This window comes from Macrotis lagotis, chromosome 1, assembly GCF_037893015.1.
Source record: "Macrotis lagotis isolate mMagLag1 chromosome 1, bilby.v1.9.chrom.fasta, whole genome shotgun sequence".
In the NCBI taxonomy this organism is placed as follows: domain Eukaryota; kingdom Metazoa; phylum Chordata; class Mammalia; order Peramelemorphia; family Peramelidae; genus Macrotis; species Macrotis lagotis.
Window position 1 is genome coordinate 332,971,229 of NC_133658.1, and position 26,530 is coordinate 332,997,758.

The window sequence follows — 26,530 nt, forward strand, 5'->3', positions numbered from 1 at the left end:
CATATAAAGCCATGTGTGAATGCTAATTTATTTACTATATCTTTTTGCCATTTTTGAAGGTTAAGGTTTTTTTTTTTTTTTTTTAGGTTTTTGCAAGGCAAACAGGGTTAAGTGGCTTGCCCAAGGCCACACAGCTAGGTAATTATTAAGTGTCTGAGACCGGATTTGAACCCAGGTACTCCTGACTCCAGGGTTGGTGCTTTATCCACTATGCCACCTAGCCTCCCCGAAGGTTAAATTTTTAAGATTAATTGAATTGAATTTATTGAATTGAAGTAATGTCATGTATTTCAGTCACAAAGAGACTTGATAGCACCTTCAATTTTTTGTTTCTTGTTTATTCTTGTTTATTTTGCTGTTTTCCTCCTTACAGTTGTCTGTCTTCTCTTAAGAAGATAAAACTTTTACTGATAATGACTATGCAGGGCAGGGGGATCCCAATCTTTGGGAATGTCCAGATGAAGTGGATCCCTTCACAGGCCTATGGTCTGTGAAAACATGGAGTTAAGTTGAAAAGTTAAATGAAAGCCTGGCCTCTGACTCTTTTAACCCAACATGGGTTCTTGGAAACAAAGAGGACTTAGGAGTAGCATGGCTATGTGGGGGGAAGTGGTATCTCCTTTATATAACAGAATACCAGGAGCTTTCATGTTGGGATTGTGTTTCTTAGTTGATCTGTATCCCATTTGTAGGTGCATTGGTGGTGTCAGCAGATTGTTCCAGGCCTAGAAGAACATTCCATTCTCTCAGAAGTACATTGAGGGCTTTTTCAATATCTGTCTTCCTGTCCCTTGCCATGAGTGTTATAAAGATCAACTGACTTGTCTCATTTTTGAATATCTTTTTTTTTTTTTTTTTTTTTTTTAGCAAGGGCAGGGTTAAGTGACTTGCCCAAGCTAGGTGATTATTAAGTGTTTGATACTGGATTTGAACTCAGGTTCTCCTGACTTCAGGGCTGGTGCTCTATCTACTGCTCCACCTAGCTGTCCCTTGAATGCCTTTTTTTAAACAGCATTTTCATTGCTGGAACTATTCTCCCTCTCTTTTCAGCAAGTCATACCATGTAACCAAAAATGAAAAAGGAGAAAAGAAAAAAGAACATTTGGGCAAAGTTCCTTAAATACATCAATTGAGATTCACCATGGATGCTGTTTTTCACAGCTCTTATCCTCAATCCTTAATCACTGCAAAGAAGGGAGTAGTGTACTCCATGATTTTATTCCAAGAAATTTTGTTTCAGATTCTGAAGTTTTGTGATTGGACTGATTTTCATTTTTCCTTGCATAGCCACTGTCATACCAAAAAACCTGCTTATTTGGGAGCTATTCACTGCCCAGTGCTAGGAAAACTAGATGGGAGGATCTGATGGTCATTTTTCACACCTTTAACAAACTCTTTTAAACAACTGAACTTAGGAACCCAAGACTTAGATTATGAGTCCCTATGTTTTTGGATTTATTGAGATCAAATTTATAAAGCACTCAGTGCAGTGCTGGCATATTTCAGTCCTTCCCGACTCTCTGTGACCCTATTGGGGGGTTTTCTTGGCAGATGATGGAGTGGTTTTGTCCTTTCCTTCTCTAGCTCATTTTACAGATGAACCTGAGGCAAGCAGGGTGAAGTGACTTACCCAGGAGCACACAGCTAGACACTAGATTGGATTTGAATTCATGAAGCTGAGTCTTTCTGCCTCCAGGCCTAGCTCTCTATACATTATACTGTCCAATAGCTGCCCCACCCAGGACACAGTAGGTACTTAGTAAAATACCTGTTCCTTTCCCTTCCCTCTCCCCCAGCTATGTACCTGTGCAAGCTACTTATCTCCAACATTCTTTCTATCTCAAAGATTGTTGCAAGGAAACCACTTTGCAAGTACTTTGCCATTGTAAATGTGAGCTCCTTTTCTCAGGACACTGGGAAGATGGTTTCTTACATGCTTGTTTGACTACACTGGTTAACACAGCCCCATTTAACACCAACCACACAAAACCAAAGGCTAGGTCAGGAAATGGTCTAAGAACAGTTTTCTTAATGAATCTTGATGCACAGGAGTAAAGATTAAACCCCATAGCTGGTCTTAACACTTTGCTTTTCATTAATGTTTCACATACCTGGGGCAGCTAGGTGGTGTAGTGGATAAAGCACTGGCCCTGTAGTCAGGAGTACCTGGGTTCAAATCCGGTCTCAGACACCTAATAATTACCTAGCTGTGTGGCCTTGGGCAAGCCACTTAACCCCATTTACCTTGCAAAAACCTAAAAAAAAAAATTTCACTTACCTTTATTTTTCTTTTTTTCTTACCTACCTTTAACATGACCCTATTATTAGGTAGTGTCATTTATCAGAGATCAACCTGAGCCAACTGGATTTCATCCATGTCCCTATTGCAATTAAAAGTTGGCATTTGTAATTTATATATTGATCATGCCTTAGGAGTTGAACATATTGAATTGAGGGTTTTGATATCAAAGGTAGTCCTGTGATTTGGGATCATCCAACCTTAGTCATTGGCCTTTTGAATGTGTGACTTAAATGTGAGAGCCTAACAGCCCTTTTGGATGTTCTTTTATTGGATTTGAAGAACAACTGTTCAACCATATGTCTTTGAGATTGTTTCCCTTAATGAATGATGGTGCCCTTGGACTTCACTTTATTCTAAATGGGAGCTTTACATAGGTTAATGGGATTTTATGTTTGAATTTATTGAAAATGGTTCAAACCATACCATAATCATTTTTGGTAATCTGGTTTTGCCCAAGCCATGACAGTATTGTTTCCTGTACCCATGATGCATTGGAAACATTGAGAGTCAAAGTTTGTAGGTTTGAACCCAGGCTCAGCCATTTTCTAGCTCAGATCCTGGGCAAGGCGCTTAACTTTTTCGGGCTTCAGCTCTTCAATTATAAAATAAAGAAATTGGCTTAGAAGACATCTAAGGGCCTGTTTAGTTCTAAATCTGTAAGCCTCGTCTTTACTTGTTTGCCTCTTTATACTTCCCCTCATCCATCTCTATAGCAATATAATATAAGAGATATTTATGAAGCACCTGCTCTGTGCATAAACTCTTGCTTCAATGAGATGGATCAGCTGGAAAATAATGGGAGGCTAGCTCCTAGGAAACATTCAAAAGTTAACATTGTGCCTACTGGAAGGAGCAGTTCTGTAGGGGTCTAAGGTTCTAAGGTTCTAGAGAAAGGCAGCAGAGCATAATAGAGAGCAGACCTCAAAGTCTTAACAAAATGGGCTCAGTTACTGCCTTTGAGACCCACTAACTGTGTGACACTGGGCTAGTCACATAACCGGCCTCTCATTGCTCTAGGTACCTCTGAAGACTGTACCTATCAGCACTCATAGAGTGAAAGTACTGACATATTAGTAGAAGAAATTTCCTCTTAGGAGGAAATTACAGGTCTAGCCCCCAGCTAGACTGTATTCCAACAAATACACAAAGATAACTAGGATATATTTGATGATTAGAAAACAAAATGTTTATGGAGGTCTTCAAGGAAAGGTTATTACTGAGGATCAAGGAGGTGGCATTTGAATTGGGCTTTAAACAGGAGTTCTTATGTTTTCTTAGTGGGCAGCTGAGGTTTGCAGCCTTTTTCTCAGATTAATTTTTTTATTTTTAGGTTTTTGCAGGGTAAATGGGGTTAAGTGGCTTGCCCAAGGCCACACAGCTATAAAGTTATTAAGTGTCTGAGACCAGATTTGAACCCAGGTACTCCTGACTCCAGGGCTGGTGCTTTATCCACTGCACCACCTAGCCGCCCCAGATTAATTTTTTTTTTTGGAAAGATTTTATTTATTTTGAGTTTTACAATTTTCCCCTTAGTCTTGCTTCCCTTCCCCCACCCCCCACAGAAGGTAGTCTGTTAGTCTTAACATTGTTTCCATGGTATACACTGATCAGATTAATATTTTTAAAAACATAAAATATATAGGCTTATGGGAGGGAAAGGAACCCCAATTATATTGAAACAGCAGTTTTTTTTTTAAATTCATGGACTCCAGATTAAGGGTTTCATCAGATTAATGGGGAAAGGAAAACATTAGGGACCTAGGGAAACAGCCTGAGCAAGGTAAGGGTGTTATGTGAGTCCAGGAGGCAAGAGTTGCCCTTTGTAAAGAGTTGTCTGGAGTCTAGAGTGATTGGAGGGGAGCAAAATGTGATAAGACTGAATGATAAAATCAAATTATGTTTATTTTGAAGGGCAGACTAAAGAGTGAAGAGAATGGAGGCAGGAAGACATTTTTTGGGAGGCCATTGTAATAGCCCAGGTGGGTGGTATTGAAAATCTACCAACTATGAGTGGGTAATTGAATTAGGAAAGAATGGAGATAAAAGTTTTTGAACTAGCAAATAGATTGGTTTAAGTTGTCTTTTGACTATATGAGATGATGTATGATAGAGAATGGCCATAAAATAGTTTGAACAGTCTCATTACTGTTTGTCATGAAGATGGAGTATTTTTTCTAACCTTGATAAATATTCACCCATTTTAATTTTCTGATGTTCTTCATTTCAATTGATTGACATAAATAATTAGCACTTGTGTTCAAGGTGACATGAATCTGGAAACTTTAACATTATCTTACTTGATATGTTAAATTTACAAATATAATGTAGGTTGCATGTTTTTTGGTATATATCTATGAAAAACATTATAGGGTAAAGAGCACTATACTAGGGGTCTGGAGCCCAGAATTTGATCCCATCAACCAGTTTTATGGCTATTTGTAATGATTTCAGCTCTGTTTCCTCATCTGTAAAATAGGGGCAATAATTCTTGAATTCCCTAGGTCACAGGAATCTTGTGAGGAAAGTGTTTTGTAAACTATAAAGGGCTTTAGCAATGTGAACTTGAGTCATTTTTACTGGTGTGGAGATACTATCCCTGTTAAGATATTTTCAATTTTATCAAAGTGGAGCACAACCTTTCTTTTTTAAAAAATTTTCACAATCATCTTTAGGAAACTTGACTGCCAGTTTATAGAGAAAAGCTGCTACCGATTTTTCTGAGTATCCACTGGGGTTTCACTTGAATGACTTGCAAGAGACATGAGAATGTATTTGTTTTTTGTGACCCACTTTATAGTGGTGACCAACCTAAAACTCTTTTAGCTTTGAGACCATAAACTGAAGGCCTCCTGATTACTTTAGCTCGAATAGGAAAAATTCTTTCAAGTGTTGCTAAGAATTTTAACTCACTATACAAAACAACAGGCATTCCAAAGCAAACCTACATAAATATTTTATTGGTAGCTGACTAATGTTTCTCTTTACAGAAAGCATCTGGCTAGGAACATGTTTTTATTTCGATGAACGTTTCATGCTCTGTCTCCTTAAAACATTTAAAAGGAGGTTTTTAATGAAGTCAACAAACATTTCCTTTGCTATTCTTGTTACCCAGAAAATTGAAACTGCAAGTGTTACAGGGAGGGCAGAATGCTGAGAGTTTGTAAAAAGCATTTAATGTGCTGTTTACTAGTTGCTTCAAAGTGACTAAGGGTAGTTAAATCATAAATTTGTAGACTTAAATAATGTTATAGCCAGTAGAGAACTGAAGAGATTTCTCATTTTATCTTTAAAAAGATGAGGAAACTGAGGTCCAGAGTTGTAAATAGTTGACTGGTCAGTGGGAGAGAACTGAATCCCTTCAATTCTGCTGCTGCTTTTTCTTTATACATCCCACTGAATCCTTTGGTCAGTTTGAAATGGAATGGGAATTACTATTAACCCTGTACAGTGGGAAACTAGTAAAGGAATAAGAAGCAAAATACATAACAAGCTAGCCATTTGAAGTGACCTAGAGAGAGATATAAACCTATTTTTCCTGGGAACCATTTGAATAATAACATTGTCCTGATCTTGAAGGACTTTTTTATTGTACAATAAAATATTACAAAAGTACAAGGAGTCAGCTTTTAGAAAATTAACTGACATCCCTGCTACTGGAGGGGCATATTTCTTCTTCTTGGCAACATTACCTTGTAGAAAAACACAAATAGTAAAATTTCACTTTCACATAAATAGTGTCTAGTGTAAAGTCACTGTAAGTGAATAGTCTTGGAGATATCAAATATTCCCTCACAAGTTTCTAGCTAGGCTGAGGCTTTTTTGACTCTTCCAGCCACTACATTCTTCCTGTCCCTGTTTCTTCTTATCTGTCATTAAGTTATAGAGAAGAGATGATGATTTAACTTTCAGTCATAGTTTGGGTGTCAGTCTGGACAAATTTATGTTCCTTACTTGAATAGGCTTCAAATTTAAACCTATTTGTTTTCTTTTTTCCCCTTAACATATCATTTTATAGCAGAACTTGCAGCCCTTCGTTATTAAAAGATTTCCCACCAACTTATGTGGGAGTATTTGGCCTTGGTATTAATTGCCTAGGTGACTAACATGGTCCCCAAGATCCTTTGCTGATATAGTAATTTTTAGCATTGATTCTTAGTAATTTGAAAACCAGTTATTAGTGATTTATTTGAGTAATATTATAATATATTAATATTGTATAATGAGTAAGGTAAGAAGTTGAGAGGGGGGAGTTAAAATTTTCCTTTGTTGGGTATCAGTGACTCTTAGAAAATGGGGCTTTTTGATTTTTTCATTAGTTTTTTCTAGCTCATTCATGTTTACTTGACAGAACAAGAGGTAAAAGTAAAAATTATGTACCATTTATAAAAACCAAAAAAGAATATAGGACTGCATCCCTTAATTTAGTCAGCATTTATTTTTTTTTAGAAAGATTTTATTTGAGTTCTACAAATTTCCCCCCATTCATGCTTCCCTGCCCCCACCCCCCACAGAACGCATTCTGTTGGTTTTTACATTGATTCCATTGATCTCAGTTGAATGTAATGACAGAGAAATCATGTCCTTAAGGAAGAAAAATAAAGTATGAGATAGTAAAATTACATAATAATGTAACTTTTTTTTCTAGTTTTTCAGTCAGCATTTATTAAGTGTTTTGGGCACTGTGCTACTCTTCTAACTTTTAGTTCATAATCCAGTGGGCTGGTTGTTTATTTTAAATTCTGTTATTATAAATTTATTTACCAACAAAGGACCTCTGAACATTGAAATAAAAGAAAAAGATTTGATATAATACCAAACCTATGATTATTTATCATTTTTTTAAAGTAGATAACTTTTTTTTTAGGTTTTTGTATGCCACCTAGCCACCCCCTAAAAGTAGATAACTTTTATACACTATCCCATTTGCTTTCTCTTTAAGAACTCTCTTTTCTATGTACTTCTTTCAAGTTTTTTACAACTGTTATTTTCAAATAGTAATAATATAAGTGTGTTGTATGATTCTTTTTTTTTTTGTTTTATATCTTGTCTTCCATTATTTCTTTCTGTACTTTTTTAGGTAAGTTGGGGAATTTGACCTATAATTTTATTAAAGTAGGCACCTCCCCCTCATCCCCCTGGAGAAGGAGGTACCCCCCACTACCAATGTGAATCAGCAACTGTTTTTAATTTATAGATCTAGAGTTTTTTGGAGAACAGTGAGAGCTTAAATGATTTGTCAAGGGTCATATAGTCAGTATGTATTAAAGTTTAGAATGCTGGCTCTCTAATACAGCCCCTCTTCTTAACCTCTTTTTTTGACAATTGATTGGATATGTGGGGTTAGGAGTAAAGAATAACACCAAGTTTAAAAACTTGGGTGACTAGGAGGATATTAGTATCTTCAGCAAAAATGGTTAAGCTCAGAATAGAGGAAAGATTGAGAGTAATAAATTCTATTTTAGATATGTTGAATTTGAGATGGATATAGGACATGAGTTGGAGATGTTTAATAGATGGTGAATTGGAACTGGAGAGATTTAAGGCGATTTATTTAGATCTGGAAATCATCAGCATAGAACTGATTGTTGAACCTATAGAAGCTGATGAGTTTACAAAATGAGATAGTAAAGAGCAGGGTCTCATAAACTTTTTTGTGTAGTCTCATAAAGCCTATAGATCCTTTTCAGAATGATATTTTTAAATGAGTAAAATAAAATATAGGAATAATAAGGAAGCTAGTAATATTTGTCATTTAAAAATAACTCATTGTTCTTAAGAATCTCTTGTATAGAAGGGAAAGAGAAGAGGGCTGAAGATAGACTTTTGGAGAAAACCATGATTAGAGTTAGTAGGCTTGATGTAGATGAAAAATCAGCAAACAATATTTAAGATTGGCCAGATCATTAGCAGAAGAACCAAGAGATAGTAGTCTTGAAAAACTAGAGAGAAGACAGTAAGTAACCTGGAGAAAAAGGGTGATTGACAGTGTCAGAGGTGGCAGAGAATCAAGAAGAATGAGTTTTGAGAAAAGATCATTTGATTTGGCAATTAAGAACTTATAGAGGGGTAGCTAGGTGGCACTCTAGGACCTGAGTTCAAATGTGACCTCAGACACTTAATAATGACCTAGCTGTGTGACCTTGGGCAAGTCACTTAATCCCATTGCCTTGTAAAAACCAAAAAAAAAACTTATAGGTAACTTTAGAAAGCAGTTTCACTTCAATAATGAAGTTAGAAGCTAGATTGCAAGGTGTTTAGAATTGAATGAGAGAATTGAAGAAACACTTGGTTTAGATAGTTTTCTCAAGTTTAGCCAGTACAATGGCTACCTTGGAATCTCATTATAAAGGGAGGCTTTGTTAAGAATAGGGAGATGTTTGTAGGAATCAGGGAAGAAGCCATTAGATAAAGACTAGAGATTAATGAAAGATAGGATGATAGAGGGCTGTCTGCTGGAGAAGATGATGATGTTTGTCCTTTTTTTTTTTTTACTTTTTTGGGGGGGGGCAAGGCAATGGGGTTAAGTGACTTGCCTAAGGTCACACAGCTAGGTCATTATTAAGTGTCTGAGGCCGGATTTGAACTTAGGTACTCCTGACTCCAGGGCTGGTGCTCTATCCACTGCTCCACCTAGCTGCCCCTTGTCCTTTTGTCTTGAAGAGGACCATGACATCAGGGAGATGATGCCATGACAAGCACATGAAATGGATTTGAATGACGGGGAGTTGTGCTAAATTACATCCTCACTTTCTCATCCATAGTCATCTGGATTCATTAACTGGATATGAATCAGGATGATTGGAGATGCCCCTGGATGCGAGACAGTCAGGGTTAAGTGACTTGCCCAGGGTCCCAAACAGCTAGTTAATGTCTGATGCTGGATTTGAACTTCTTCTGTCTTGACTCCAAGGTCAGTGGTCCATCCACTACACCACCCGATTGCCTAGCGGGAGAAGATGGAATGGAATGGAATCAGTTGCATGTAAAGGAGTTTGCCAAGGCAAGTAGGATTGTCTCTTCCCATGAGTTGGGGAAAATAATAGTAGAGGAAGAGCCCTGAGTGAGGATAGTAGGAGAGAAGATGGAGCCCTCAGTAAATAGCATCAGTTTTTTTGGGTGAAGTATGATTCTTAGTCTTTATCTGAGAAAATGAAGGGAGGGGCTCTCATAAGAGATCTGAAAAGGGAAGAAAAGGTTGGGAATTGCTTTCTGTGGCGAGTGGCATTATGGAGGTGTAACAGGATTGGAATGCTGTAGCAAAGCTCAGTTGAAATTGCTTAACATAAATTTGTAGTGTACCCTGACAACTCAGTTTTATAATTTTGGTCAGCACATGAATAGTGGTAAACAGTGGGAGTAATCCATGGGGTTGAGATTTGACAAAGCATGGTAGATTCAGGACCCTATTGTAGAGTGTAATGTAGATTTGAACTGGTTCACAAAAGGGTCAAAATAGGAAAGAGTATATGTACCCGGGGAAAACATTGTGGGGTATAGGGATAGGAAGTTTTCCTGAAGATCAAGAACAGTGTTAGGGATTGTAGGGTAGAGGCAAGATTATGATCACAAACAGTCGTTTTGAAATTCATGAACATGTAAGTGGGACACTTATGGGTAATTGCAAGGCAAAGACACACTATGTCTGGGTATAGAACAGAGAGGGAGTAGAGGAAGAGGTCATGGAAACTGAGTAGAATGAGGAACCGGGAGGGAGAGAGGGGAGAGAGGGACAGAAGACAGGGAAAGCATTAGGAAGAGATGGAGAGCGAGAGCCGGGGGGGGGGGGGGAGGGAGAGAGAGAGAGAGAGAGAGAGAGAGAGAGACAGAGACAGAGACAGAGACAGAGACAGAGACAGAGACACAGACAGACAGAGATACAGAGACAGACAGAGACAGAGAGAGAGAGGGAGGGGGGAGGGAGGAGAGTGGGAGGTAGGAAGAGAAGGGGAATGGGAGGGACAGATACCATGTTGTCCTGTCTCAGTGAAAGAAAGAATGAGAATCATTCAGTAAGCATATATTAAGCATCTGTTGGCAGATTGAATTACATAGTTCCTTTTCCTTCCTTCCTTCCTTCCTTCCTTCCTTCCTTCCTTCCTTCCTTCCTTCCTTCCTTCCTTCCTTCCTTCCTTCCTTCCTTCCTCCTAATCTCCAACCTAACCTTTTTTTTTTTTGCAAGGCTAAGTGACTTGCTTAAGGTCACACAGCTAGGTAATTATTAAGTGTCTGAATCCAAATTTGAACCCAGGTCCTCCTGATTCCAGGGCAGGTACTTTGTTCACTTTGCCACCTAACTGTCCCCTTACCTAACCTTAAGGATTGAATGAACATTGCCTCAGACAAACTGTGACCTGGGAAAGGCTGAGTTTCAAAAAGCTAAAGTCTCCCACTGCATCCAGGGCCATCTCCAGTCATCCTGATTCTGGCCATTGACTCAGATGACTAGAAGAGAAAGTGAGGCCAGTGACTTAGCCATTTTATATGTTGTCATGGCATCACTTCCTTTATTTTCTTTGAAAATGAAGGTTAGGGGTGGCTAGGTGGCGCAGTGAATAGAGCACTGGCCCTGGAGTCAGTTCAAGTTCAAATCCGGTCTCAGACACCTAGCTGTGTGCCTTGGGCAAGCCATTTAACCTTGTTGCCTTGCAAAAAAAAAAATCTAAAAAAAAGAAAATGAAGGACAAACAACATCAAACTTTTGATATGTGCCAGGTCCTGTGCTAAACTCTGTAAAAGTTTTTGAGATTAAGGCAAGTTTGTTAACCATGAAGCTAGAATTCCAGAGAGTAGGGGAAGGGGTAGATAAATTTGGAGTGGAACTCTTGAGATTGGGATTGAGATATATGGGATTAAGGGAGGAGACAGTGGGAATGGGCATTTGTATAACAATAGCCATAGGTCCAGAATCTGGGTTGGAGACAATTGGAAGGGACTAGGTTATTGAAGGAGTCTCAGTACTGAGGTTATTTAAGGGAGGCAGGTGATTAGATTGTTGAAGACCTCCCCTTGGGATCTGGGAGACTACAAAAGGGCTGTGGTTGATTGCCTTTCTAAAAGAGGACAGTAACACCAGGGAGATGGTGCCATGACATGCAAGTGAGTTGGATGTGAGTGAGGGGGATGCTGTGCAAAGTCACCAACCTCACTTTTTTCCCTTCAGAGCCATCTGGGTCTGGTGACTAGAAATGAATTAAGAAGGGGCAGGAGGAAGGAGCTGGCAGTTTGAGATAGTTTTGATCCAGGAATGTACTCTGTAGCACCAGAGAAGATCCCAGGGGAACAATCAAAGCATAATATAGATCCAGATTGACCAGACTCCTGGGGAAGTCTCTGGAGAATTAAGACATTGACCAGGAGTTATGTCTTGGATTAATTGTTGAAGCTGTACTTCCTGGAGGGAAGAGGGAGATGTGCTGGGGCTCAACTTGGCCCTAGGCTCCCTGAGAAATCTTTAGAGGGAAGACCTAGCCTAGAAAGCCTGCAGCCTAGATAGCAAAGGTCTGGAGAGGAATCTGACTGAATTGAATTTGAAATTTTTGCCAATTTAATTGTAAGGTGATATCTTGGAGTTGTTTTAATTTGTGATTCTTCTGATTACTAGGGATTTTTTATAAATTTTTATTGACAGTTTTGGATTGTAAGAAATTCTCATTCTTGGGGTAACTAGGTAGCACAGTGGATAGAGCACTGGCGCAGGAGTCAGGAGGATCTGAGTTCAACTGTGGTATCAGACACTTAATAATTATCTAGCAGTGTGGCATTGGGTAAGTCACTTAACCCCATTGCCTTAAATAAATAAAATAAATAAATAAATAAATTTTTAAAAAGTCACTTTACAAAAAAAAAGAATTCTCATTCTCTTTTACCTGTTGGAAATGACTCTATAAATTTGTGTCAATTGATTAAAGATTTAACTACTAGCTTTTTATTTGTTACATTTATAGCAAAGACTTTTTTCTAATCTGTTTTTCCTTTTGGTTTGGGTATGTATTGTTTCTGTTGCACAAAAGTTTATATAATTAAATATATTTTATGATTTATTTCATTTATTGAATAGTATTTTCCTATTTCCTACAAAATTGTGTATACTATCCTACTTCCTCTTAATTTTTTATAATTGAAAATTTTAGATTTGATCCTCTTGGATTTGTATAGTATGTATACCATAGTACTTATAACAGTGTTCTATTTTATTATTATAGTGAGATGTGTTTCTAATCCAATTTACTGTCATACTATCCAATTTTTCTTTTGTTTTTTGATTTACCTTCTCAGGTGTTTTGTAATCTTATATTTGATGACCACTAGTCATATTTATATGTCTTGTTCTCCAATTCTAGATTATTTGTTTTGTTTTAGTAATCTTTTTTTTTAATTTAGTACCAGATAGATAGTTTTGGTAATTTTCCTTTTATTAATTTTAATTCTGGCAATATAAGTCTGCTTTCTTTTTCATAATTTTCCTTGATATTTTTGTTTGGTTTGAAATTTATTACTTATTGAAGTACTTTTATGGTATTACATCAGATCTATAAATTGATTTGAGTATATTGCTATCTTGAATATATTGACTTGACCTAGATATGAAATCATTTCTCCATTTATTTATTTCTTTGTTTTTTGTTATTGTTCAGAAATTTCTGATGTGTCTGACTCTTTGTGACCCTATTTGAAGTTTTTGTAGCTAAATTATTAGAGTGGTTTTGCTATTTCCTTTTCCAGTTTATTTTGCAGATGAGAAAATTGAGGCAAGCAGGGTGTTAACCTTGATACTTTTTTCTTTTTTTTCTTTTTCTTTTTTCTATATTTAATATTTATTCTCATTTTGAACAAATAATTTTTTATACATTATATACATTATACATTTTATACATTAAATTGTTTAGGGGTAAACAAAATATCCCCTCCCCGCCAAAAATATAAACTCGCTTGAGTGATAAAGTAAAGGGGAGAGATAAAAATTAAAATAAAAAAATAATGGTAATAATTGTAGGTATGGCCAGATGGCACAATGGACGGAGCACCAGCCCTGAAGCAAGGAGCACCCCAGCCCATATCCGGCCCCGTACACCCAACAATCACTCGGTCATGTGACATGCAAGCTACCCCAACCCCACTGCCCTGCAAAAACCAAAAAAAAAGAAAAAAGAAAAAAAAAGACCCAAAATAAAATAAAATAGTAATCATAGTAGCGGTGGCTGGGTGGTGGACAGAGCATTGGCCCTTGAGCCAGGAGCACCTGGGTCCAAATCCAGCCTCAGACACCCAAGGATCACCCTGCTATGGCAGCTCCAGGCAGGCCACCCAGCCCCATTTGCCCTGCAACCCCCCCCCCAATAATAATAATAATAATAATAATAATAATAATAATAATAATAATAATAATAATAATAATATAAAATGTGCTTCAGTCTGTGTTCCAACACCACCAACTCTGTCGTGGGTGGATCACATTCCATGGCAAAAATTACTTCTATATTTTTCCACCGTTGCCATTGCTGATCGCAACTCCCTCCTTTCGTATTTCTCCACTACCATGTACTATATTTTTTCTCTCCTTTCACTCTGACTCTGCTGTAGGGTAGCTGAGTGGCGCAGAAGACAGATCCCTGACCCTGGGGCCAAGAGGCCCCGAGCCCCCATACTACCCCTAATGCCCAGCATCCACCTGGCCCTATGGTCCCAGACAGGCCATCCAATCCCAGCCCCTTGCAAGAAGTATAAAAGAAAATTTGTTATATCTGACCACTCTCCCCCCATGGTCCATCCTCTCCTCCATCACTCACATTCCCCCCCTTCCCCCTGTCCCCCCCTTACTCCAGATGCCTATATCCCATTGAGTATATATGCTGTTAACCTTGATACTTAACCAACAGCACACAATTTTATTTTTGTTAAAATCATTTCATAGTTGCCTTCCTATTAAGCTTGTGTTTGTATCTTGATAACTTAAAGCTCTAGTATTTGAAATAGTTTATCATTATTGTAAATATGCTTTGGAAGTTAAAACTACTTTTAAAATATCCATTTATTTTTGCAAGCATTTTATTATAACTCTTCTCCATTTCCCCACTGAACAGTCAGACAAACCAAAAACACCCTTCATGACAAACACGCAGAGTCCAGCACAACAAACTCTGATACTGGTCATATCCAGAAATGCTTGTTTCCTTCTGTATTTTAGGTCAGTTACCTTGCTAGCAGGAGGTAGATGTTAGAATTCATCTTTAGTTCTTTGGACCCATTATGATTGTTATTAGAGTTCTCAAGTCTTGTTTTTCTCAATGATGTGATAGTTTGAGTTTGTCTCTAGCTTTGCTCACTTAAGTCTGCTTCAGATCATAAAAATTTGGCCATTTTCTTATTTCTTAGGCACAGTAATATTCCATTACATTTGTATATCATGATTTACTTAGCCATACCTTAGGAAGTAGGTGGGCATCCTATTGGTTTCCAGTTTTTGACTATTATAAAAAGAGCTACTATGTTTTTATACATATCTCTATTATGCTAATTGGTTCAAGGGGTCTGAAAGGTTTATTAAATTTTCAGACATAATTTGAAATTGTTTTCAGAATGACTGGATCACAATTTCTCTAGTGGAGTATTATGTATCTGTTTCTGTAATCCTTCTGATTTTTGTAATTTTTCTTTTTTTCATTTTTGCCAGTTGATAGCTATGAAATGGAAACTGAATTGCTTTTATTTGCTTTTCTCTAAATATTGATTTGGAACATTTTTTTCATATGGGTATTAATTCCTTTGAAAATTGCTTGTTCATATTCTTTTATTATTTTTCTGTTGGGGAATGACTTCTAACCTTATTAATTTGAATCAGTCCTTTATGTATCTTGGATATGAAATCTTTATAAGAGAAACTTACTGCAAAAGTATTTTTCAGTCACTTCTAATTGCTTTAAATTTTTTCAATTTTGTATTATCAGAATTATCCATCTTATTTTCTTTGATCTTGTCAGTCTAGTCCCAAACTCACACCCTTCTTATCCATTTATTTAAAAGATAATTTCTTGCTTGTGATGTTATCTCTAAATCTGTTTTGTAGCCACTTGAGGTTTCTTGTGGTATGCAGTTGATTTATCATCATCAATAACAATTTCTACCAAACTGCTTTCCCTATTTGCAATATTGTAACATAAGACTTTTTGTATTAGAAAAACTTGATTTCACAGAAAATGTACTTCCAATCTTAGCTGAAGTGAACTGAACAGTAATAAGCTTTTCCTACCTAGTAGTAACTCTGAACTGATTAGGTACCTTTTAAGTTGGATCTAATCATCTAAATATCTAATGAGGACCCTTCCCCTCCTCTCCCCTAAGGCACAATTACCCCACCTTGATTTACCTACTAAAAAAAACCCCATTTTATTTTTTTGTTTTAGCAAATCACTGACTTGAAAAAAGAAAATTTCAACTTGAAGCTTCGCATTTATTTCCTTGAGGAACGAATACAGCAGAAATTTGACAGTCCCAATGAAGATGTCTATAAAATTGTAAGCATTTGAAATAGAATTCTCATCTGTTTTTCTTATAATTTAACCAGACATTTCTGCTTGATTAATACTTGTTTCCTGAATTAGTATGATTCATACAATGATTCTCATTTTATTTTAATTGATTATGGGCAGTTTGAAGACATTACTATGACCTCAATATTAAACAGTCATATGGAAGATTAATTTTAATTTAAGGAGAGCTTTTTGTGCAGAGTAAAATAAAACAAGACTAGTAAGTCATAGAAGTGCCTTTTGATCTTCATTCCATATCTATTATGTCTTTCTCTAATTATTGTCTACATTTTATGGAACTTCCTGCTGAGGGCTGAAATTAAAATTGTGGTAGTGTCAGTTTTTCCATTATACAACACTTCTTTATTCCTTGTGCACTTATAAACTGTCATAGAAGTTGGCTCTTGTTTGAAAGTTTGACCCCGAGGTCTCTAGCTGAGAACAAACTTCTGTTACAGGATCCGGAAAAAAAAAAAAAAAGCTCTTGGCTCTCTTGAAAAGAAATAAGTACAAACAGTATTTAAGGGTACATTTCTTTGTCTTTTTCTAGCAGAGTTAGCCTTATATCTGGGAATTATTCCTGTCTTTTCACTGTAGAAATTAATATCAGTAGAAGTTTTTGAAGGAGAAAAAAATCCTATTGAGTTTCAGCCAATCAGCTATAAATTAATGTCATGAAGAGAGAAGTATATTTGTTATGGTTCTGGTCTTCTCCACCCTCTTACTCTCCTCCCCTTTTTTTTAAAGAATGAAAGGCACCCTTGTTTTTGAAGGCCTTTCTCCCCCTTATTGTGAAATTAGAAGTAAGATCATGACTTTGCTTCTGTCTGGTAACTTTGTTATTAAATTATAACTAAACCTTATTGTCATGGGGCATTAACAGTTATTTAGGGCAGTATTATTCAGGCCTATCTCCAAATGTTTAAATGACTGTCTCCTATAACATTTTGTCCAGCACTCTGTTTTTGTGAAATAATAATAAATCAGATTGATTTTTGTTGTAGCATGACAATTTTTCTCACCATAGCCCTGTGAAGTAGGAAGCATTACTTACTATCTTTGAGATAAATGATTAAAAAAGAATTTATTAAGTTCTTACTATGTACTAAGTCTTTTTGTTTTTTTAATTTATTTTTTATTCTAATTTTGTACAAATTTTTTTTTACATTAATAAAATATTCTTGTTTACAAGTAAACAAAATACCCCTCCTCCCCCATGAATATAGATAGACTTGCTTGGGTGAAAAAAGTAAAGGGGAGAGAAAAAAATTAAAATAAAAAAATAATAGTAATAATTGTAGGTATGGCCAGGTGGCACAATGGACGAGGCACCAGCCCTGGAGCCACGAGCACCCAAGTCCATATCCAGTCTCGTAAACCCAACAATCACCCAGCCGTGTGACATGCAAGCCTCCCGATCCCCACTGCCCTGCAAAAACCAAAAAAAAGAAAGAAAAAAAGACCCAAAATAAAATAAAATAGTAATAATAGTAGGGGTGGCTGGGTGGTAGACAGAGCATTGGCCCTTGAGCCAGGAGCACCTGGGTTCAAATCTGGCCCCAGACACCTAAAGATCACCCCACTATGTGGCCCCAGGCAGGCCATCCAGCCCCACTTGCCCTGCATCCTCCCCCAAATAATAATAACAAAAAATGTGCTTGAGTCTTTGTTCCAACACCAACAACTCTGTCATGGGTGGATCTCATTCTTTATGATAAGTCCATCACAAAAGTTATTTCCTTATTTTTCCACCTTTGCCATTGCTGATCGCAACTCCCTCCTTTCTTATTTCTCCACTACCATGTACTCTATTTTCTCTCTCCTTTCACTCTGAATCTGCTGTAGGGTAGCTGAGTGGCGCAGCAGACAGATCCCTGGTCCTGGGGCCAAGAAGCCCTGAGCCCCCATACCACCCCTTAGGCCCAGCATCCACCTGGCACTATGGTCCTGGGCAGGCCATCCAATCCCAGCCCCTTGCAAGAAGTAAGAAAGAAAATGTGTTATATCTGGCCACTCGCCCCCCATGGTCCATCCTCTCCTCCTTTATTCACATCCCCACCCCTTCCCCCTGCTCCCCACTCCTTCTTACTCCAGATGTCTATACCCCATTGACTATATATGCTGTTTCCTCTCCTAGCCATCTCTGATGAGAGCAAAGGTTCCCTCATCCCCCCTTGCCTTCCCACTTCCATATCATTGCAATAGCTCATTGTAATAAAAAAGATCTTATTATGTGAAATATCTTGGACTATTCTCCCCCCCTTTTTCTTTCTCCCATTCCATTTCCCTTTTTTTCTATTGACTCCATTTTTACACCATATTTTATCTTCAAATTCAGCTTTCTCCTGTGCTTCAACTATAAAAGTTCCCTCTACCTGCTCTGTTAACTGAGAAGGTTCATATGAGTATTTCAGTGTCATTTTTCTATGCAAGAATACATGCAGTTCAGCCTCATTAAGTCCCTCATATTTCCCCCCTCTCCTCCAATCTCCGTGCTTCACCTGAATCCTGTATCTGAAGATCACACCTTCTGTTCAGCTCTGGCCATTCCAAAAGGAACATTTGAAATTCCCCTGGTTCATTGAAAGTCCATCTTTTTCCCTGGAAGAGGACATTCAGCCTTGCTGGGTAGTTCATTCTTGGCTGCATTCTAAGCTCTTTTGCCTTCTGGTATATTGTATTCCAAGCCCCATGAGCTTCCAATGTAGCTGCTGCTAAGTGCTGTGTGATCCTGACTGCAGCTCCACGATATTTGAACTGTGTCCTTCTGGCTGCTTGTAATATTTTCTCTTTGACTTGGGAGTTTTGGGACTTGGCCATAATATTCCTAGGGGTTGGTTTTTTGGGATCTCTTTCTCCGGGGGATCGGTGGATTCTCTCCATTTCTATTTTGCCCTCTGCTTCTAGAATATCAGGGCAATTTTCCTGTAGTAATTCTTTGAAAATGACGTCAAGGCTCTCTTCCTAATCATGACTTTCAGGTATTCCAATAATTTTTAAATTATCTTTCCTAAGTCTGTTTTCCATATCAGTTGTTTTTTCAATGAGATATTTCACATTTTCTTCTAATTTTTCATTTTTTTTGGTTTTGAAGTATTGATTCCTGATTTCTGGCAAATTCATCAATCTCCCTGAATTCTATTCTTTGTCTGAAGGATTTGTTCTCCTCAGAGTTTTCTTATCTCTTTTTCCATCTGGCCAGTTTTGCTTTTTAAAGCATTCTTCTCTTCAATAACTTTTTGAACTGTTTTATCCATTTGACCTAAGCTGGTTTTTAGCATGCTATTTTCTTCAGCATTTTTTTGGATTTCCTTGACTAAGCTGCTGACTTCATTTTCATGTTTTTCCTGCATCTCTCTCCTTTCTTTTCCCAGTTTTTCTTCCAACTCCCTCATTTGATTTTCAAAGTCTTTTTTGAGATCTGTCATAGCCTGAGCCCAATTTCTGTTTTTCTTGGAGTCTTTAGATGCAGGAGCTTGTGCTTCCTCATCTTCAGACTGAGTATTTTGATCCTTCTTGGGCTCATTTGCAAAATATTTCTCAATAGTCTTCCTTTTGTTTCTTTGCTTGCTCATTTTCCCAGCCTGGGCTTGGTTTTAGGGGTGCTTCCTGAGCTTTTGGGCCACTCCCACAAGGGTCTTAGTGTGTGAGGCTCTGTCCTCCCTCTTGGTCTATGAATGACCATAAGCGCCCCCCTCTGCCATGGGGCTGAGGTGGGGGGGGGCCTGCTGTTCTATGGGGGGCCTAGACTGGGATCAGGATCTGAATGTGGTCAGAACCCCAGAGTCCTGTTCCAGGGGCAGAGGACAGAGCTAGGCAGTGTCTCTTCACTCCCCTCCCTCTGCTCAATGGGCTCATGCCCTGGGGGCTCCTGCTTACAGGCTCCGCCTGCTTCTGTTTCCTGGATCAGGGCTGGGGAAAGACCATGCTGCTTGCTGTGTGCCCTGAGGGCTGGGCTCCACTTGCTTGCTCTGGCAGAGTTACCCTGCTGTTTCCCCACTTTGTGCCCGGTGCTCCCCGGGGTGCAGCTCAGGAGACTCCCCCGCTGCTGTGAGCTGAGACTCCCAGCGCCCTGGGGCTGCCTCTGGGAGGCTGAAGTTCTTTCGCTCTGGCGCTCTGGCGGCCGCCCCTCCGACCCCGACCCCGGGGAGCAGAGCCTTTCTGCTCTTTTCCAGGTTACCTTGAGTAGGAGAACTGCCTCACTGGGTCCCTTTGTGGGTTCTGTTTCTAGAAAGTTTAGTTAGAGTCCTTAGTTGATGAATTTTATCAGAGAGCTCCTAAGACTGGATCCCTTCTTGTCGCCATCTTGGCTCTGCCCCCCCCCCCCCAACTAAGTCTTAAGCAATGTGTTGAGGATTATAAATGTAAAAATACCCAAATAAACCTACAGAGCCTTTCTTCCAAGGAACTTGCATTCTAATGAAGGAAGATAATATGTATGAGGGAGTGGTGGCCAGGGATGAGTTGTTTTATAAGGGAGATGGGAGAGTGAGTGGAGCCATATTGATTGACATGTATTTTTCAGGAATGGTAGTGCTGATTTGAATATTTTCTATGAACTAGATGTGGAAAGGAGTCAGGATAGGTAAGCTAGGCAGAGCATGAAGCTGACCAGAGAAGCATACTGCGGGATGTGTCTGGTTTTATAAATTATGGGTAATTTTTGTTAATCTGGAGCTTTGACCCTAGCATGGATGTGGTAAGTCTGAGTTGTTCTAATTGTGGGATCTTCTTAGTATTCTGAAACTCCTAGGCCCAGAGTGGGACCTGGAAAGTCTGAGCCTGTGAGGAACTACAGCATGAGGATGACAGAAGGGTAGCTAGCTAAGAGAGATAGGACTTTGCAAACATCACAAAATTATTATGGATCAGTGCCAGTACTTGAACAGTTTTTTGAATTAAAGACTAATTCTCTCTTTATTATACATTAAAGCAGATTAAATTTGTGACAAAAGGAAAATAATGAAAAATACAAAAAATATAGATTAAGATGTCTGTTATTTAAGAGACATTGCTGAGCTATATACATCTACTCATTCAGTCATTAAACATTTATTAAGAATTCATTATGCATCAAATACCACTGTCCTGTGCTCTGAAGATACAAAGAAAGGCAAAAGGCAGTTGCTGTTGACATGGTGGAGGAGACATTGTGGCAACAATTGTGTGCAAACAAGATCTGTGCAGGAAAAATTGGAGATAATCATTAGAAAGAAGGGATTAAAAATATAAAAAAAATTGAATTATGGGAGTTAGGAATTTCCTATAGAAAGAAAACCACGAGGTGAAGATCATTTCAGGCTTGAGGAGAATTAATGAAAATGCCTGGTGTTAGGAGAATGGAGCATCCTTATGCAAAGAACTTCAAGGAGGCTGAGGTGACTGGATCAGAATATATTTGATGGAGTGCAGGGTACAAGAAGCCCTAAAATTGGTGGGGCTGGGGCAGGTGGTAAAACCTTGAATGTCAGACAAGGTTTTATATTGGATCCCAGAAATGATAGGGAGGCCCTGGACTTTATGTGGGGGGAGAAGGGGGGTGCTCTGGGGAGGGTTACATAATCAAACCTGCACTTTAAGGAGATCACTTTGACAACTAAGTGAAGGACAGACAAGAATGTGAAGATATTGTGAAAGGGAGATCAACCAGCTGGTAATGATCTTGGAGTGAGGTGATAAGTGCCTGTGGCAGTGTCAAAGGACAGGGGGTAGCATATGCAAGGGATATTATGAAGGAAAAATTGATCGATAGCTCTTGTCAACTGAGAGAGTGTGAGAGATTGAGGATGACACCTAGGTTTTGAATCTGTGTGACTAGGAATGTGATGCTGGCTTTGGCAAAAATAAAAGTTAGGAAGAGGAGCAAGTTTGGGGTGAGGTGGGGGGAACAACAAGTTTATACAGATTCAGCACATTCTATTTGAGTTAAGTTAGAGCAGTGGTTCTCAGAGTGTGTTCTAGGGGCCCTGAGACCTAATCAGAGAGCTCATGTGATAGAAATGTTTCATAATATTAAGATATTTTAATTTCTAATATTTTGTTGTTATTTCAGTCATGTCCAATTCTAGTGCTCTATCCCTTGCACCACACAGCTGCTACAATTTTTAATATAGTAATATCAATAGATGAAAAGCAAGCTCTTTGAATAGACCAGTAGGAGGAGGTTCTAAACTTTGAGAACTGCAGAATTTTAGCATCAGAAAGCAAAATATCTGCCATTATTATCTTTCTGGCTTTTTCTGAGTTGTGACATGATATATGCTTTCTGCTTTTTTTAGAGGGTCAATGCAAGAATCCAATCTAAACAGAATTTTTATGATTCTATAAAATTTAGTTGAAGATATTGTCTACCATGTTCCTTAACATTTTCTGTAGAAGGATTCTAAGATAAATTCTTCTGAGTTATGTGTCTGGGAAGCATAGGAACTTGCCTATGAGGGCAGGGATCATGTTGTGTCTTTCCCAGGAAGTGGTTCAGTACAGAGTATTTACTCAGATCACACTTTCACCAATATTTGAAAAGTTAAGCAGCAAACTGGGGCTTATATTGTAATATCCCTTTGTGTTTTATTTTTCATTGTGTTTTAATATAAATTCTCTTCAATCCTCATGGAAGGGTATTCAGTCTAAATTGTAAGGATACACTTAGGGCTGAATTAACTAGAATTTTACAACTGGAAGTGGTTTTTGACATCATCTAGACTGGTCTCTTCATTTTACAGATGTGGAAACTGAAGGTCAGAGATAGAAAGTAACCTGAAGAACTAAGATTATGATCTAGTTTTTTTTTTTTTTTTTTTTTTTTTTTAGTTTTTTGCATGGCAAATGGAGTTAAGTGGTTTGCCCAAGGCCACACAGCTAGGTCATTATTAAGTGTTTGAGACTGGATTTGAACCCAGGTACTCCTGACTCCAGGGCCACCTAGCCACCCTGATTATGAGCTAGTTTTGTAGATTCTTAATGCAGTGTTCTGGTCATACTGTAGTTAGAGAATCAAAGCACTGCAGATTCTGCTTCTTGGATTGTGTCTTATGTCACTTGTGTGGTTGTCTTCAAAACTTTATTTAGAAAATTTGATGTTACCTAGAAGTAGCATTAGTTGAACTTTACATAGTTCTTTGGAAAAGATGGCTTGAATTTCTTCATTTGTTGGTATGAACTTATTTTTTACCATTTCAAGTTGTAGTTACTTTTAGGTCATACCTTGGAAGTAAGTTCTGTTCCTAAGACAGAAGACTAAGACAGAATTGCATGTTCCTAAATTCTTAAATTTCAGATCCTATCTACAAAGTCAGAAATTTATTTCTTCTGACCTCTTGAGCAGTTTGAAAGGATGTAGGATCAAAAGAACAAAGACTGTACAGAGTGAGATAGCAAATATAAAGTGCTTTGTAAACCCCAATGCAAAATCTAAGTCTAACTTATTATTTTGATGTTATAATGTACAACTAGAAGAGACCTTAAGTAGGCCATGTGGTCTTCATTTTATAGGTCAAGAAACTGAGACCCAGAGAAGTTGCCTAACTTCCACATTCATAGGTATTTTTTGTCAAAAATCAAATTTGAATTTCAGTCCTCTCCTCATGGATGACATTGTAGGAAAGTTCTGGAAGTGAGGACACTGTGGGACTTTGGGCAAGGCATTTAATTTTCAGTTTTCTGATCTTTACAATGAAAAAGTTCAGATTAGGTGATCTCAAGTTCCTTTTCAACTTGAATGTTTCATGTTCTAATATTGTATATTTGAGGGCTCCCCCTCAATCTAATAGCCTTTGTTTTGTGATCCCTTTGTGCTTCAATTTTCCAATTCCCAAGACTTGAATGTTGCCTTGGAGGTTGTGTTGAACTTAAATCCAACAAGCTTTTGTCTTTGAGTCCAAGGACAGTGAAGACACAAAACTTGTCATGTTCAGGACCTTGTCAGCTGTTACTTTTCCGGTCATGCTGTCGTTGATCTCTGTCACTTTCACTTCATATCATCCTCCACTGTCTCAGGATCTGCTTTTGCCTAATAGGATTAATTTTGCTCTTAAATCAACTCTTGTCTTTTATATCCAGGCAACTTTGGAAACTTTTTGCAGGTCAAGGTTGCCTATTCCTGTGTTTGTATCTCAGGCTATCTTTCATTTGTCCTTGCAGCTCATTTTATAGGTAGGGAAAATGGAAATGCTGAAGCGTGATTAACTGTCCCATTGTCGTCTGTGAAATCAATGACAGATCTAAGCAACCCAAGTTGCTTGTTTTTCTTGTTTTTCCAAAATTACCCTGTCCAGTCACTAATACCAATAATAATAGAACACATTCACTCGTAGCTTTATAATTTACAAAGGGCATTTTTCACAATAGCTCTCTGAGGTAAGTGCTTCAGATATTTTCATTTTATAATTGGAAATATGTATTCATATCCATTAGCTAACTTTCCTAAAGTCACAAGACCAGTAATTGGTTGAACTGCGCACTTGCATGGATGGAATGAAAGAATACTTAATTTTGGAGTCAAAGGATTTGAGTTCGAGTTTCAGTTCTGTTGCTTCTTGTTTGTCTATTGTCATTCATTATTTCTTTGGCCTTAGTTTCCTTGTAAAATAAAGTAATTGTACTAGAGCATTCTTTCCTTCTCACTCTCTTCCTTTTCTTCCTTCCCAGTTACATGTAACATTTTTTTGTAGAATTCATTTGAAAATATCTTGTTTCAAATTCTTTCCCTCCTGTCTGCCCCTACCTCATTTCTTTTTTTAAAATTTAATTTTATTAAGGATATTTGAGTTTTACAATTTTCCCCTCACCCTACTTCCCTCCCCCCACCCTCCCATGGAAAGCAACCTGTCAGTCTTTACTTTGTTTCCATGTTGTACATTGATCCAAATTGAGTGTGATGAGAGAGAAATCATATCCTTAAAGAAGAGACAAGAAATCTAAGAGATAACAAGATCAGACAATAAGATATGTTTTTTTTTCTAAATTAAAGGGAATAATCCTTGAACTTTGTTCAAACTCCACATCTCCTTATCTGGATACAGATGGCACTCCCCTTGGCAGACAGCCCAAAATTGTTCCTGATTGTTGCACTGATGGAATGAGCAAGTCCTTCAAGGTTGATCATCACTCCCATGTTGCTGTTAGGGTGTACAGTGTTTTTCTGGTTCTGCTCATCTCACTTAGCACCAGTTCATGCAAATCCCTCCAGGCTTCCCTGAAATCCCATCCCGTCCCTCCTAGTTTCTAATAGAACAGTAGTGTTCCATGACATACATATACCACAGTTTGCTAAGCCATTCCCCAGTTGAAGGACATTTATTTGATTTCTAATTCTTTACCACCACAAACAGGGCTGCTATAAATATTTTTGTACAAGTGATGTTTTTACCCTTTTTCATCATCTCTTCAGGGTATAGACCCAGTAGTGGTATTGCTGGGTCAAAGGGGTATGCACATTTTTGTTGCTCTTTGGGCATAGTTCCAAATAGCTCTCCAGAAAGGTTGGATGAGTTCACAGCTTCATCAACAGTGTAATAGTGTCCCAGATTTCCCACAACCCTTTCAACAATGATCATTATCCTTTCTCATCATATTGGCCAACCTGAGAGGTGTGAGGTGGTACCTTAGAGAAGCTTTAATTTGCATTTCTCTAATAATTAATGATTTAGAGCAATTTTTCATGTGACTATGGATTGCTTTGATCTCCTCATCTGTAAATTGCCTTTGCATATACTTTGATCATTTGTCCATTGGGGAATGGCTTTTTGTTTTAAAAATATGACTCAGTTCTCTGTATATTTTAGAAATGAGTCCTTTGTCAGAATCATTAGTTGTAAAGATTGTTTCCCAATTTACTACATTTCTTTTGATCTTGGTTACAATGGTTTTATCTATGCAAAAACTTTTTAATTTAATGTAATTGAAATCATCTAATTGGTTTTTCCCTACCTCATTTCTTCAATTGTACATTGTGAAGTCATGGAAAACATTTTCATATTAGCCATGTTACAAAAAAAAATGCAGACACAAAAACAAGAAAAATAAAGTTTAAAAAAAAGTATGGTTCAAACTGCACTTAAAGTTCATCAGTTCTCTCTCTCTCTGGCAGTGGATAACATTTTTCATCATAGGTCCTTTGGAATTGTATTGGCTTATTGGACAAAATGACTTCTAAAGTCCCTTACAACTCCAGTCTAATGATTCTCTGATCGTTCTGTTACACAACACAGATATCCTTATGAATTAACATGCTATATTGAAAAAAAAGAAAAGAGTTTATTCCACCCCAAATAAATAGTTACCAACATGCTATTGTTACGAGATAGCCTTGAATTGTTCAAGATTTTCTTGAATATTTCAGTGTAGGCAGATGCTTAAGATTTCTAACCCAAAATGAAGGGAATGGAAAAACAAAAATAAGATGCCCATTGTGTGGCAGACACTTTGCTGAGTGTTTTACAAATACTATCTCACTTGATAGAAAGTGAGTTAGGAAATGAGAGAGAGGTTTAGGGAGATGGAAAGATAGTTGATAATTGTTTGAGAGCTGGTAGAGAGAGGGTAGAAAGAGGGTTTTGATGAAGAAACATAGAAAAAGTCCTTGAAACAAGATGGAAAGTTTTCCTGAAGTGGCAATTTTGAGAAAATTCTCTTCAGTAATTTTATGCCATCAAAAGGACCAGATAGAACAAAATTACTTAGTTGGATTATGAATTATAGAGGT

The 26,530-nt window shown here is 37.8% G+C and overlaps 1 protein-coding gene across 6 annotated transcripts in view; it reads left to right on the forward strand.

The window, feature by feature from the left end:
• CDK5RAP2 (CDK5 regulatory subunit associated protein 2) overlaps positions 1–26,530 on the forward strand; it is a 168,470-nt gene that overhangs the window by 21,216 nt on the left and 120,724 nt on the right. For 4 of the 6 annotated variants that reach the window (XM_074211715.1, XM_074211718.1, XM_074211716.1 and 1 more), the window contains exons 4-5: positions 9,213–9,302; positions 15,703–15,813. In XM_074211715.1, coding sequence (XP_074067816.1) covers positions 9,213–9,302; positions 15,703–15,813 — 201 coding nt within the window. The remainder of the gene's footprint in view (positions 1–9,212; positions 9,303–15,702; positions 15,814–26,530) is intronic. The other 2 variants (XM_074211717.1, XM_074211719.1) reach the window with 1 other exon arrangement.